This window comes from Ammospiza nelsoni, chromosome 18 (genome assembly GCF_027579445.1).
Source record: "Ammospiza nelsoni isolate bAmmNel1 chromosome 18, bAmmNel1.pri, whole genome shotgun sequence".
In the NCBI taxonomy this organism is placed as follows: domain Eukaryota; kingdom Metazoa; phylum Chordata; class Aves; order Passeriformes; family Passerellidae; genus Ammospiza; species Ammospiza nelsoni.
In genome coordinates, this window is record NC_080650.1 from 460,190 (window position 1) to 473,216 (window position 13,027).

At 48.9% G+C, this 13,027-nt stretch overlaps 1 protein-coding gene across 2 annotated transcripts in view; it reads right to left on the minus strand.

The window, feature by feature from the left end:
* Window positions 1–6,932, minus strand: part of ADGRD1 (adhesion G protein-coupled receptor D1) — a 108,136-nt gene extending 101,204 nt beyond the window's left edge. Inside the window, exons 1-4 of one of the 2 annotated variants that reach the window (XM_059485349.1) lie at window positions 6,849–6,932; window positions 6,717–6,753; window positions 4,542–4,625; window positions 1,631–1,726 (exon numbers count right to left, since the gene is read on the minus strand). In XM_059485349.1, coding sequence (XP_059341332.1) covers window positions 1,631–1,726; window positions 4,542–4,625; window positions 6,717–6,753; window positions 6,849–6,917 — 286 coding nt within the window. In that variant the 5' untranslated portion in view covers window positions 6,918–6,932. The remainder of the gene's footprint in view (window positions 1–1,630; window positions 1,727–4,541; window positions 4,626–6,716; window positions 6,754–6,848) is intronic. The other variant, XM_059485350.1, reaches the window with a different exon arrangement.
* Between the last annotated feature and the right edge of the window lie 6,095 nt (window positions 6,933–13,027).

The window sequence follows — 13,027 nt, forward strand, 5'->3', positions numbered from 1 at the left end:
TTGTGACCCCACCAGGGTCTGAGTGCAGCTGACAGAAAACGATGGGGAGTTCTCCTGTTTGTCCTGGCTGATTTTACAATGCGGACAATGGGAAACCACAACCAAAAACCCCGACCAAAAACCTCCTGCTGCGCCGAGATGCCTGCAGAGAGCAGAGAATGTTGGATTGCTGTTTCTGAGGAAGCTCCAGCAAGAGAAACATTTTCCTTTCCTCAATGAATGCAGTGAATGCATGTTTCAATGCACTGAATTTCATGTTTCACATTGAAACATAAATAAGGATAATAAATTACCCTTATTTAAATACCAGTTTTCAGGTATTTTCCCCTCTTCTTTGAGGAAGAACCCATCAAGCCCCACCTCTAACTGACAGATAAAATTTAGTTCCTTTTTAAAATGCGAGTGTGTACTATGGGGTAAATCAAGCATTCCCAAGCTCTTCTCAAGGCACCTGAATTATAAATTCCCTCTGCAGGAAGCTCCCATAAGGTGGCACATTCCTGTTCCCACAGCCCTTCCTTGCCATGGGTGTCTCTCTCTAATGCTCAAATTAAACACACTTTATTATGTGAGAACTGTGCAAATGGTCTATAAAGCAGGTAAGAGAGGGCTGGAAGGAATTAGGGTCATTTGGAGTGCACCATTAATAGAGTTCCCATTTGCCAGCACACTTTTACTGTTAGAGAGTGAAAAACAGTGGGTTTGGTATTGCAATGTAGAAGTGTCGCTATGTGAGCAGCCCAAGTGAGAGCTTTGCCATCTCCATCCTCGTCCCCAGGTCGGGCTTGTGACATTTTGATGTGAGTTATACCTGGGGCACAGCGGGCACCAGGCCACACCTCAATCGCAGCCACACAGCACAAATGCAATTACTGAAATTAAGGGACTTGCAGCAGCTGTAGCTGCTTCCCAGCCTGCCAGGATCCTGCCTGGACTTGGCAGTTTCTGTGCGTGGGTGTTAAAAAAATTGATATAATAATATAATTATATAATTATTTATTTATATATATATATTTTTTTTTATGTATATATATATATATGTGTGTGTGTGTGTATGCTTCTCGTTAAAAAAAAAAAAAAACAAAAAACCAAAATAAATTATCATGTTAACCAAAATTGTCACAACTGACAACACCTCACTCCCAGGCTTTGCAAACCTGCTTGCATTTGTCTTTCTTAACATGTCCTCTAAAACCATTATAAACCAGTGAAAACCAGAGGGCTTCTTTTCCATTTCAGCCTTGAAAGACAAGAAAAAAATTAACCTGCTTACTCTCACATGTTCCTCTGAAATGTCACCTCTGTTTCTTTTAAGCAATATTAATTTCTTTAGGTTTTGGAGGATCCCTGGGGTCCATCCTCCCATGGGATTCACGTGGGGATGCCTCTCCCAGAATCCCAGCAATGCAGGTAACACTGCAGGGCTGCTTTTCCAGCAGTGTGTGACAGCAAAATAGTAATAATAATAATAATAATAATAATAATAATAATAATAATAATAATAATAATATAATAGTACCCTTTCACCACACGAGCACTTGAACCCGAACCCAGAGTTCACTCTGAATCCAAGGTTACAAGAACCATCCACGCCTGAGAAATGCAGAACAAAAAACCAGAGATTCCTCACCTACAGCTGCAGAGGAGTTAGAGTAGGCAGAGTCATTGGTATTTACAAAGGTAGAGTTATGGGGAGGAAGCACAGTGAAGTTGTGGATTCTTAGAGCTGGGTGGAACAACAAAAGAAAACAGGCAAATGAGCAAACAATGAATAAACACCGTCAGCAATGAACTGGCCAGTTCATATCTCTCACACAGCACAAATCTCAGATCTGCTGATTGAAATCTGCCCCGGCTCCACCTGCTCAGAGCCTCTGCAGGAAGGTTCCCCTCAGGTGCTGAGCACAAAAATCTGTAAAATCCCAGCTGGAAATGGAAAAACGGGCCAGGCTCTGCTCATTTGTGCCCACAGAGCACATCAGAGCAACGGGCACAAATCTAAATACAAGAAACTCCAGCCAAATATCAGAAAACATCCAACTTTTTTATGTCTGACCATAAGGTTTTATGCTCTGTTTTTTTTCTCTGATTTTGAAAATTTAACAGTGTCTTGCACACTGTAATTGTTTACCCTGGGCAGGCAAATAAAGGCTGATGAAAAGCCCATGAAAGTGGATGGAGAGACATTGATTTGGCATTTAGACCAACTGAGCTCGCAGAACAAAAAGACAAATGCTCTTAGGAACAGAAAAACACACACAAAACCCTCCAGATAAAAATGCATTAATATCGAGGGGCCAGATGAAAAACCTGAGCGCGGCCACTTTCTTTTTATTTGCTATATTCTGAGCTGATTGTTTCCTTTCAATTGCTGCTAGTGCTGAGATTTCCAAAGCATTAATTTGCTGCCACACTCTCAGCACACAAATGCTCTGAGAGATATAAATCTGGCTTCACACACAATGACTTCAACAAATAAAATGGATTAACGTGACAGACAGATCATGGTGCTTCAAGGATTTAAGAGGAGAAACATGGAATGAAAATAATTGCATGATATGATGAGTGGAAAAACAAGGCAGACTCTGCAATAAACAGAAGAGCTGTGTAATCAGAATGGAGCCCACACCAAGCAAATTGTCACCTGGAGTAGATCACAGCAATAAAGAACACTTTTCTTGTATATCAAAGTGAAACATCAGATAGATAAAACCCCTGCTGGAGGCAGCTGAAACGATATCTGTGTGTGATAAGGCACAATGTAAACAAGTGGGAGGAACCTGAGCATCCAGGGCAGGGCTGCAGAGAATTCAGCACGGCAGAGACCAACACCTCTGGCTATGGGGTCCCCTGCAAGGAGCTGCAGGACAAAATCCACCCAATGTGTTCAGCAAAGTGCTGCAGCTGGCTCATTTATAAACCTCTTTATCACCATGTTGTAATAGGAGTCCAAAGAGATCGCTCCTGTGAGCACCAGGAACTTCATCTGTTCTGCTTTCTGTCTTCCAAGGCACTGAAATATTCCTGAATTTCACTGGAGTAAAATTAAACTAAATTCGAGAAACAATCTAACATCAATTGTCCTTTTGCAAGAGCTGTATTTTATATATATTTAATTTTCAAAACAGCTTGGCCGTAATGCGATTGCCAAGACAGTGTTAGATATGGAGCACCTCACTCTTTTTGAAACCACGTGGAGTCCAGGGTCAGAAAATTACTTTAACACACTTTTAGAGAACTTATGTGGCAACTTCTGTAAGCCAAATTATCATTCTCTTGCAGTCAGTAGGAATGCTGCCATCAGCTCCTAATGGAAGCAGAACATTGCCCACATCTATTTCTGGTCAGGCAATTCCATTCCTTCAGAAATGTTACGGAAAGAGGTCAAAGTTTGGGCTGAGAACACTTGAGCACCTCTCCAGTGAAGGGGTTTGGACATTCACAGATCAGAGATTGGCATTGCCGTTTGTGGTGGAAGGTCTGGGGGGCTCTGGGGATGCCCAGCAGCACATCTGGGGATGCCCAGCAGCACATCTGGGGCTGGCCAAGGTGTCAGTGGGGCAGAACCAGCTCTGGGGAGCTCTGGGGACCCTGAAACTCAGAGGGGAGAGCTCAGCTCAATTCACACCTGCAAGGGCACAGCTCTGGGGCCCTGAGCCTCGGAGGGGACAGAGCTCAGCTCATTCCTGGGGAGGGAGGGAGGGATGAGGGACCCCCCCACAGCTCTGGGGAGCCCCAGGGGCTGCACCTCCCATCCGGAGAGCAGAAGTGCCATTCCCTCTGGGCCCTCACCATCCCCACCCTGGCTCATCAGGGACGGCTTGGCCTCAGCAAATCTCTCCTGATTTCACCCAGCTGGGAAAAGAGTTTAAATTCCATCAGCTCACGCTGCAATAAGGAGACTCCCAAAGGCAGATAGAACAGTGTGGGCTCTCATCTGGACACCTCTCACTCATTTCTTTGTGTAGAGCTGCATGAAGGTTCATTGAACTGCCCCCAACCAAAGCAGAGCCCCCTCTGTGCCCTGCTGGCAGAGTCAGGGACCCCCGAGTGCCCTGGGCACGCTGGGCATGCACCAAACAGCCAATAACAGCATGATCCCAATGGCTCCGTGCATCATAAACCTCCCCTCTTTATTACCTCAGCCACGCACACCCAGCCCATAAAACCCCGGAGAACACTCCATAAAAACCAGAGATCACAAATACAACGTCATTTGGGCATCGGAGCCCTGCAAACACATTAACTGGGGAAAACCCAAGCTCTGAGCCACAGAGCTGATCCCCTGTGCCATCTCCTGCAGGCACAGAGCTGAGCCCCTGTGCCATCTCCTGCAGGCACACAGAGCTGATCCCCTGTGCCATCTCCCGCAGGCACAGAGCTGATCCCCTGTGCCATCTGTGCCATCTCCCACAGGCACACAGAGCTGAGCCCCTGTGCCATCTGTGCCATCTCCCGCAGGCACACAGAGCTGATCCCCTGTGCCATCTCCCGCAGGCACACAGAGCTGAGCCCCTGCCGTGCCAGGGAAGCCTCGGTACCTCCGTTGGTGTCGCGGAACTCCCGGATCCCATCCACATCTTCCAGGGGCCAGTAGTGGGAGGCTGATGCCAGCACTTTGAACCCTTCCAAGAAACACAGGTCAGGAGATTATTAAATTAAAAGAGCAGCGAGGTGCGTAACGAGTCTCCACAGAAAATAACCGTAAAAGAGGTCGGAAGGTTAAGTAAACCAAAATATTTTATGTAAATCAAGGGTGCCACACAAGCGAGGCCATAAATCAGAGCAGCAGAGTAGATTAAAGCCTTATCACTGATTAGCCACTGCAGAAAACCTGCTTCTGAATCCCAGCTGATTCTCCTTCTAATTGCACCTAAAAGGTGTCACAGTCTCTGACTGAACCCCTGCTGGTGAATGTGGCAGCGCCACTGAAGCTAAGGAGTCACTCCAGAGTAATTCCAGATTCTCCTGAGGTTTGGAGCAGTGGGGACAGCCCAGAGCCCTGGGAGCCGTGTCCTTGGCCTCTGTGGCTCATGCCACATCTTTCCTCACCTTGCAGACCAAACCCTTTTGCTTGTCTCATGTTTGCTCTGTCCTTGTCCTATCCTGCATACACCAGAGTTTGGTATCATGGATATTCATATTTCAATAAAGTGGCTGATGCCCCCCTGTAGAGCCCTTTGATGGTCTCCATCCTCATGGCACAGTTTCTGAGGTGACAAATCCTAAGATTTTTGTTTTTTTTTATTTTGAGTGCAAAGTTGATAAAATTGCTAAACTTCACAAGAGGCAATTGCAGGTCTGAGCAAACAGAACTCCGAGTTCTGCGTCTTGTGAGGGTACAAGAACTGCTCAGACTCGCTTCCAAAGTCAGCCACACCAGAGATATCTAACAAATGATTCATAACTGAGCCCATTAATCCGGGCTCTATTCTTAGCCCACCGAACTCAGTGTTTGCCGTTGCCATAGAGGCTTTCCCTCAGGAGGGGAGCAGAGCGCAGACGAGATGGGGATGTCCCATGGGATGGAAATAGGATGGAAATGGGGTTCTGCGGTTCTCCATCTCCTCTGGGGGCCTGGAGGGCAGAGAAGGGCACAGCTGGCACTGAGAGGAGAGGGCGCTGCAGCCTTGGAGCGGAACACACAACAAAATTGAAAATTCCAGGCAACCCCAGCTCAGCTGAGGCCTCTGGATCAAGCACCTGTTGGCCATGAATGTAAAATCCTTTCAGAGGCAGTGACACCGATCAGGAGAGACCCCAGGGCTGGTTCCAAACCAGCAGCATCCCTGCAGCAAAGCCTGCACCCATTCCGGCAGCAAAGCCTGCAGCAAAGCCTGCACCCATCCCTGCAGCAAAGCCTGCACCCATCCCTGCACCCCAAACCCAGCCCGCGGCGCTCCCCGCTCGGGGCAGCAGGGTTTCCCCTTTGTTCCACCAGCCAGAAGCCACAGACACTCGTTTTTAGGAAACGGGACTCTTTTTTCGGTGGAGCAGAAGCCATTAATTACTCCTCCAACAGACGTGGCCTCTCCCCATCGCTCTGCCTTTCACTCGAGAATAATTACATGTGGTTACGGCTGAAAAAGGCAACCCAGGGGCTGGCAAAGCAGTAAAGCTGTACTTGCACACCACCATGAGGCTTGAGGTTAAACTATTTATATAAACAGAGGAATTCTGCAGTTGCACACACAAACCCTTCTGAGCTCTCAGGGAGTTTTTTCACATTGGAAACAGATGAGAAATCCTTAATCTGCTCTGTGACTGATTTAAACCCAAGTGTGAGGCTGGGAGGAGGGGAGAGGAGCTGAAGCTGTGCCAGGGAACAGCAAAGTGAACAAACTGGCACAGCAAACTGTTCACTGCTGAACCAAAAATGCTGAATATGGGGGGGAGAGGGAAATATTCTGTGCAGAGATCTGATCCAGAAACTCACACGCAAGAAAAGTGAGGATAGGACTTTCCCACGTATCAAACACAAGGAATTTTTCTCCAAATGTGTTTGTGTCCAGAATATTCCGTGGGTGGGGTGTTGAATTCAAAACGGCTGGGACAGCCTGACACTTTGGATATCGCATTTTTAATACAAGCTGGCACTCAAACAAGGGCTCAGCTTCTTTGGGGTACTAAGGGAATAAAAAAACCCCACAAACTGCAAAAAAAGCCAATAAATACTCAAGCACGTTGCCAGAAAATGGAAGCAGAGCGTTCCTTACCTGGGTGTTTGGGGAGCTGGGAATGGTTCCCGAACACCTGCACAGAAAACATCACACAGTGAGACCCGGCCGGCAGAACCCGCTACGAAGAGTCCAAATACCCCTCAGCACTGCGGGGATTCAGAGCATTACCTGGTATTTCTGCTGAAATAAAATCAGCAAGGAATAATGGCAACAGAGCAGCGATAACAAACTCTCCATGGTCTACGCAAGGCTAAAAGCGCAGCTGAACTCAAACTCCTGTAAGGTTCCAATCATAAGTTTTCCTTTGCGACTTTTGGTATCAAAAGGGACATTTTCCATGCAGGTTCAAAAGGTCCATCCCTTCAGCGCTGGCAAAATATCCTCGCAGACCCTCCGAGCGCTGTTTTCTTGCTTCGCCCCTCGGTATCTTCATTTAACTCCGAATAAACTCCCGCGACCGGAGGAAAACGCGCGGCAAGCGCCGGAGTTGCGCTGTCCCGCGGCAGGAAGCCCAGCGCCTCTCTTGCAGCGTGTGCCAAAGAGAAAAGGTCTGGGTTGAACCTTCTGTCCGAGCCCAGCGCTTCTATTGCAGCGTGTGCCAAAGAGAAAAGGTCTGGGTTGAGCTTTCTGTCCGAGCCCAGCGCTTCTATTGCAGCGTGTGCCGAAGAGAAAAGGTCTGGGTTGAGCTTTCTGTCCGAGCCCAGCGCTTCTCTTGCAGCGAGTGCCAAAGAGAAAAGGTCTGGGTTGAGCTTTCTGTCCGAGCCCAGCGCTTCTCTTGCAGCGAGTGCCAAAGAGAAAAGGTCTGGGTTGAGCTTTCTGTCCGAGCCCAGCGCTTCTATTGCAGCGTGTGCCGAAGAGAAAAGGTCTGGGTTGAGCTTTCTGTCCGAGCCCAGCGCTTCTCTTGCAGCGAGTGCCAAAGAGAAAAGGTCTGGGTTGAGCTTTCTGTCCGCGGGCTGCGCTCCAGCTCCGCTCGCTGCGAGGGAGAGACCCCGGGCGGGGCAAAATGGGCTGAAACGGGCCGAAACGGTCCGAAACGGGCCGAAAAGATCTGGTTTGCAACTTTCTGTCCGTGATCTGTGCTCTCCGCGGCTCCGCTCGCTCCGAGGCGCTGCAGGGACAGGCGCTGCCTGTGACCCCGGGGGAAAACTCCCTGGTGGCTCCCAGGTGGGCTCAAATGAGCCGAAATGGGCTGAAATGAGCCGAAATGGTCCGAAACGAGCCGAAAAGATCTCGTTTGTAACTTTCTGTCCGCGCTCTCTGCTCCCCGCCGCTCCGCTCGCCCCTGAGCTCTGGAGGCGCTGCCTGTGACCGCGGGGAAAAACTCCCTGATGGCTCCAGGTGGGCTCAAACGGGCTGAAATGGGGCGAAATTATCCGAAATGAGCCGAAAGGAGCGGCGCAGTCCCGCTCACGCCGCTCCCCCAGCCCGCAGCCGGCGGTGATGTCAGCGCGGCCCTCCGGCCCCGTCCCGCCCTGCTCCTTCCCATTCCTGTCCGTTTCTGTCCATTCCTGTCCGTTCCTGTCCGTTTCTCTCCATTCCTGTCCGTTTCTCTCCATTCCTGTCCGTTCCTGTCCGTTTCTCTCCATTCCTGTCCGTTTCTGTCCATTCCTGTCCGTTCCTGTCCGTTTCTCTCCATTCCTGTCCCGGTCCCGCCGCTGGGAGCGGCCCCAGCCCCGGCACGGAGGGAGCTCCCCAAAATCCGCACCTGGGAGCGATCGCGGCCACACCCAGGCAGCACCTGCAACACCCCCGAAAACCGACACCTGCTGATTAAAAACACCTGACACCTGCTGATTAAAAACACCTGACACCTGCTGATTAAAAACACCTGACACCTGCTGATTAAAAACACCTGACACCTGCTGATTAAAAACAACACCTGACACCTGTTTATTAAAAACAACACACTCATGTTGCACTCTGTCCGAAGAAAGCTTTAAATCACTGATTGCAATCGCACGGCGCTCCCAGGGATTGGTTTTACTTTTTCTGTACCAAGCAGGGGAAACTGAGGCACTCCTCATCGCACCGGTGTCCTCACATCACAGCTGCACAAAGTTAGGAAAAATCTTCTGCTGTTGCTACTTTGCTTCGTGTTTTAATAAAAATAATTACATGTAAGTATTTTATGAGAGTCTCCCAATTACACTCCATGTCACAATTAACCGGCATTTTACATGTAAAGGAAAAATAGCAGCTAGAACTAGCTGATATTCTTAATTTTATCTGCTCTTCTGTGATAAAGCCTTGTTTTCAGTTCTCTCAAAGTTCTTTACTTTCAGCCAAATTAACTGAAAAACTAATATTTTGAACAAAATTTTATAAGCTTTCCATCCCTGTTAACTCCTTCCCTGCATTTCCCTATCAACAGTCTGTACCTGTAGCTATTCTGTACCTGCACCTGTTCTATTTTCCTGTATGGAGGTGTTCTGTACCTGTTCTATTCTCCTTTCTGGAGGTGTTCTGTACCTGTTCTATTCTCCTGTATGGAGATGTTCTGTACCTGTTCTATTCTCCTGTATGGAGATGTTCTGTACCTGTTCTGTTCTCCTGTATGGAGATGTTCTGTACCTGTTCTGTTTTCCTGTATGGAGGTGTTCTGTACCTGTTCGATTCTCCTGTATGGAGATGTTCTGTACCTGTTCTGTTCTCCTGTATGGAGATGTTCTGTACCTGTTCGATTCTCCTGTATGGAGATGTTCTGTACCTGTTCTGTTTTCCTGTATGGAGATGTTCTCTACCTGCAGCTGTTCTCCATCCACACCGTTTCTGTTCCCCTTCCTGCACATCCCACAGCCCCTCACACTGCATGGATGCTCCGAGGTTACCCAGGTTCAGTGCTGCAAAATTTCAGTGTTGAAATAAAACGTGAGTTTTGTGTGCAATCCTGATTTAGGGCCCCTAAAAGAAGAATTTTGAAAATTCTGAATTTCAGTTCCTACAAAAATGAGTGTATTTGCCTCTTTCTCTCCAGCTTTTTGAGACTTCCTCCCTCATTAATGTGAGCCAAATCTCCTGGATGTCCTGCAGGAAGAGGAGGAATTCTGTGCAAACCCTATAGTGACAATTAGAGCCATTCTTAGAAATAACAGAGATCTGCAGCTAAAAATCCCAAGAAGAAGCTAAAATGTAAAAAGAGAAAGGCAGGAATTTGAAATATTTGCCAAGAGGGGCCTGTCAGGGGACGGAACACACTTACCAAAACAAGTGTGAGGATCCAAGCAAACAAGCTCCCTGCCAGGAATTTCTGCAGAAACAGCAAACTGCTGCAGACACCGGGGACTGTCTGCAGAACAAACTCTGAATTTATCCCTGGGATGCTCTGAAACACGATCTGGGAAAGCCACAGGACAGACTGGGGCTGCATCGCGGGGCAAACTGGAGTCACTGTTAACCGTGTCAATATGTTGTATTTGCAGTTTAGTTTAATACATTTAATAATTTGGGGGCTGGGCACCAGGGAGGCTCCGGGGAGCCCAGCAGGGAACAGAGATCATTTACAGTCCTGGTGGGGCCCTTGCAGGTCCTTGCAGGTCCTTGCAGGTCCTTGCAGGCTCCTGGAAGCCCTTGCAGGTCCTTGCGGGTCCCTGGAAGCCCTAGCAGGTCCTTGCAGGTCCCTGGAAGCCCTTGCAGGTCCTTGCAGGCTCCTGGAAGCCCTTGCAGGTCCCTGTGGGTCCCTGGAAGCCCTTGCAGGTCCTTGCAGGTCCTTGCAGGCTCCTGGAAGCCCTTGCAGGTCCTTGCAGGTCCCTATGGGTCCCTGGAAGCCCTTGCAGGTCCCTGCGGGTCAGGCTGGAGCCAGGAGCGGCCGGGAGGCAGCAAAGGCTGCAGCTGACCCTGACCCCAGCCCAGGTGAGGAGCCTCTGTGGCTGAACCGCACCTGGTGCTGACACCTGAGCAAAGCACGGGAGCGGCCGCTGAGGATCCCCGACCCTGCAGAACGCAAACCCTTTGTGATTTCGCTGCTCTTGCCCTGGAATCACCCATTTATTCACCGTGTGAGAGCACGACCGGGACTGAACCGTCCCGGCAAACACCTGGGGAAGGGGTGGTTTAGGAACGGATGGGCTCTGTAAAGCTCTCACATCGCAGTCTCCGCTAACGCGGGTAAATACTGTGGGTTACAGCGGCTCTGGGCAGGCCGTCTGTCCGTCTGTCTGTCCGTCCGTGTGTCGGTACCAGGCTCTGTCAGACTACAGCTGATGGACAGATCAGCGCACATCCCCGCGCGTTTACCGCCGCTGCTCCCCCCAGCCCGGCGCCTCGCTCCTGGAGGGGATTTATTTCATTCACTCACACCGATCACCCGCACTGTGCAACCCGTCCGTCTGTGCTCGGCTCCCGCAGCCGCTCAGGTGCGCGCAGGTGCGATCTGGGGGGATTTGCACGTTAAACGGCCACTCGCCAGCCGCATCCCCTCCCCGGAGACCGAGGGATGTTCCCTCTGCTTTCCCTGGAGTGTCCCCATCGATCCCCGCTAATGGGTGCCACTAATTGCACTAATTGGCCGAACGCGGAGATTGGCTCGGGACGCAGCGGCCCCCTGGCTCCGGGGAGCCGGAAAACGCAAACCTCCCTCAAAGCCGGGGGATTTTTGCTTTAAAAAAAGGTGGGAAAATCGATTATTTCAGATATTTTCACCTTATCAATCTGCACCGATGTAGGGGATGGGGGTGAGCCAGAAAAGGCTGAGTTGTGCTTTTCCTTAAGGTTTGCAGCACACGAGTTCTGCTTTCCTTGTGAACCTGCAAAGAGCCCTGAAAGTGCTGAAAAAGCCCTGAGGGGCAGCAGGAACTGAGGGTTTACAGCTCTCACCTGCGCAACGCGCTCCGAAACACCAGCTAAATACCCTGTGAATACCCAAAACACCAGCTAAATACCCTCTGAATACCCAAAACACCTAAATACCCTCTGAATACCCAAAACACCAGCTAAATACCCTCTAAATATCCACAGCGCCTTCCAAAACACCCTAATCATCCTCTAAATACCCAAAATACCTAAACACCCTGTGAATATCCACAGCACCCTCCAAAATATCTGAAATACCCTCTGAATACCCAAAACAGCCTCCTAAATACCCTAAATACCCTCTGAATATCCTCTGAATACCCACAGCACCTCCAAACCCCCCTGAACTCCCTCCAAAACCCCCTAACAGAGGGCACCAAAGGGTGGCCACTGCGCAGCTCCACTGCCCAGGACAGACCAAGCCATTAACGATGCTTTGATCAAATCATTAGCGATGCTTTGATCAAGTCATTATCGATGTTTGGGTCAAACCGCAATTAACAATATTTCTGTCAAACTGTAATTGCCAACCTGACCTTTCGGCGGAATTCCCCAGCCCGTCCCAGCTCAGATGGGAAAAGGAAAACAAACACAAGCCCTGCAGTCAACTCAGCGAGGCCAACGCGAGCAGGGAAAAATGTTTTTCTAATTAAGAATACGAGGAGTTGCTGGTGGATGCCAGAAAACAAAATACAGCGTTTTGGCAATGCAATTTGGGCCTAATCAAATGAAAATGCTTTTGTTGCGCAACATATGTAATGTTAAGCTGATTTTATGTTTATATATATAGATAGATATTCCATATGAAAACATTAAGACACCGATGATTCAAAGACCAATTTAGCAGGTAGAGAAAACCATACAAGAAATTATACATTCAAAGGTTCCCTAAATGAGGTTGCAGCGCCTAACAGGGTTATTGGATTGGCCCTTTTATTGTCTATTTTCTGTTCATTGGACAGCCTTTGCATCTTGATAGTGCCTTGAGTATCTGACTCCATGCGCTGAAGGAAACATCAGATTTTTGCTAAGCAGTCTAGGATTTTGTGCCAATCTCAAAGATTTAATTTAATGAAATCTTTGATTATCTGAGTCTTAATACCAAGCTCACATAAAATTGGATAATTGTGTAAATACAATGTTTTACAAATCCTTTTTTTATGTGATTAAGCCAAATCCTTTTTGCCAGAAGCCTCTGTGTGTAACTGGGAACGTTCTGGGACCACTCAGGTACTCAGATCCTCCTAATTACACAAATAGTGTTTATAATATTAGATGATAATGATGAATAATCCCTAGAGGGTGACGAATGCCGCCTCTGGGATTTGTGCCAGCTTTTCTCCGGCAGTGTCACAGCTCGGCCTCCTCTCTTTGGGGCACCGCAGCTCCCTGAGCTTCCCGGGCCTGCAGAGCTCAGCCGAGAAGGCAGCAGCAGCCCTGGGACGGCTCCGAATGTTCTTCGTGTCCCTTCACGTGCAGAACCGGGGCTGTGCGTGTGCAGAGCTGGACAAAGGTCCAGCCCACGTGTCCCGATGGTGTCAGAGAAGTTCGGGGAATGC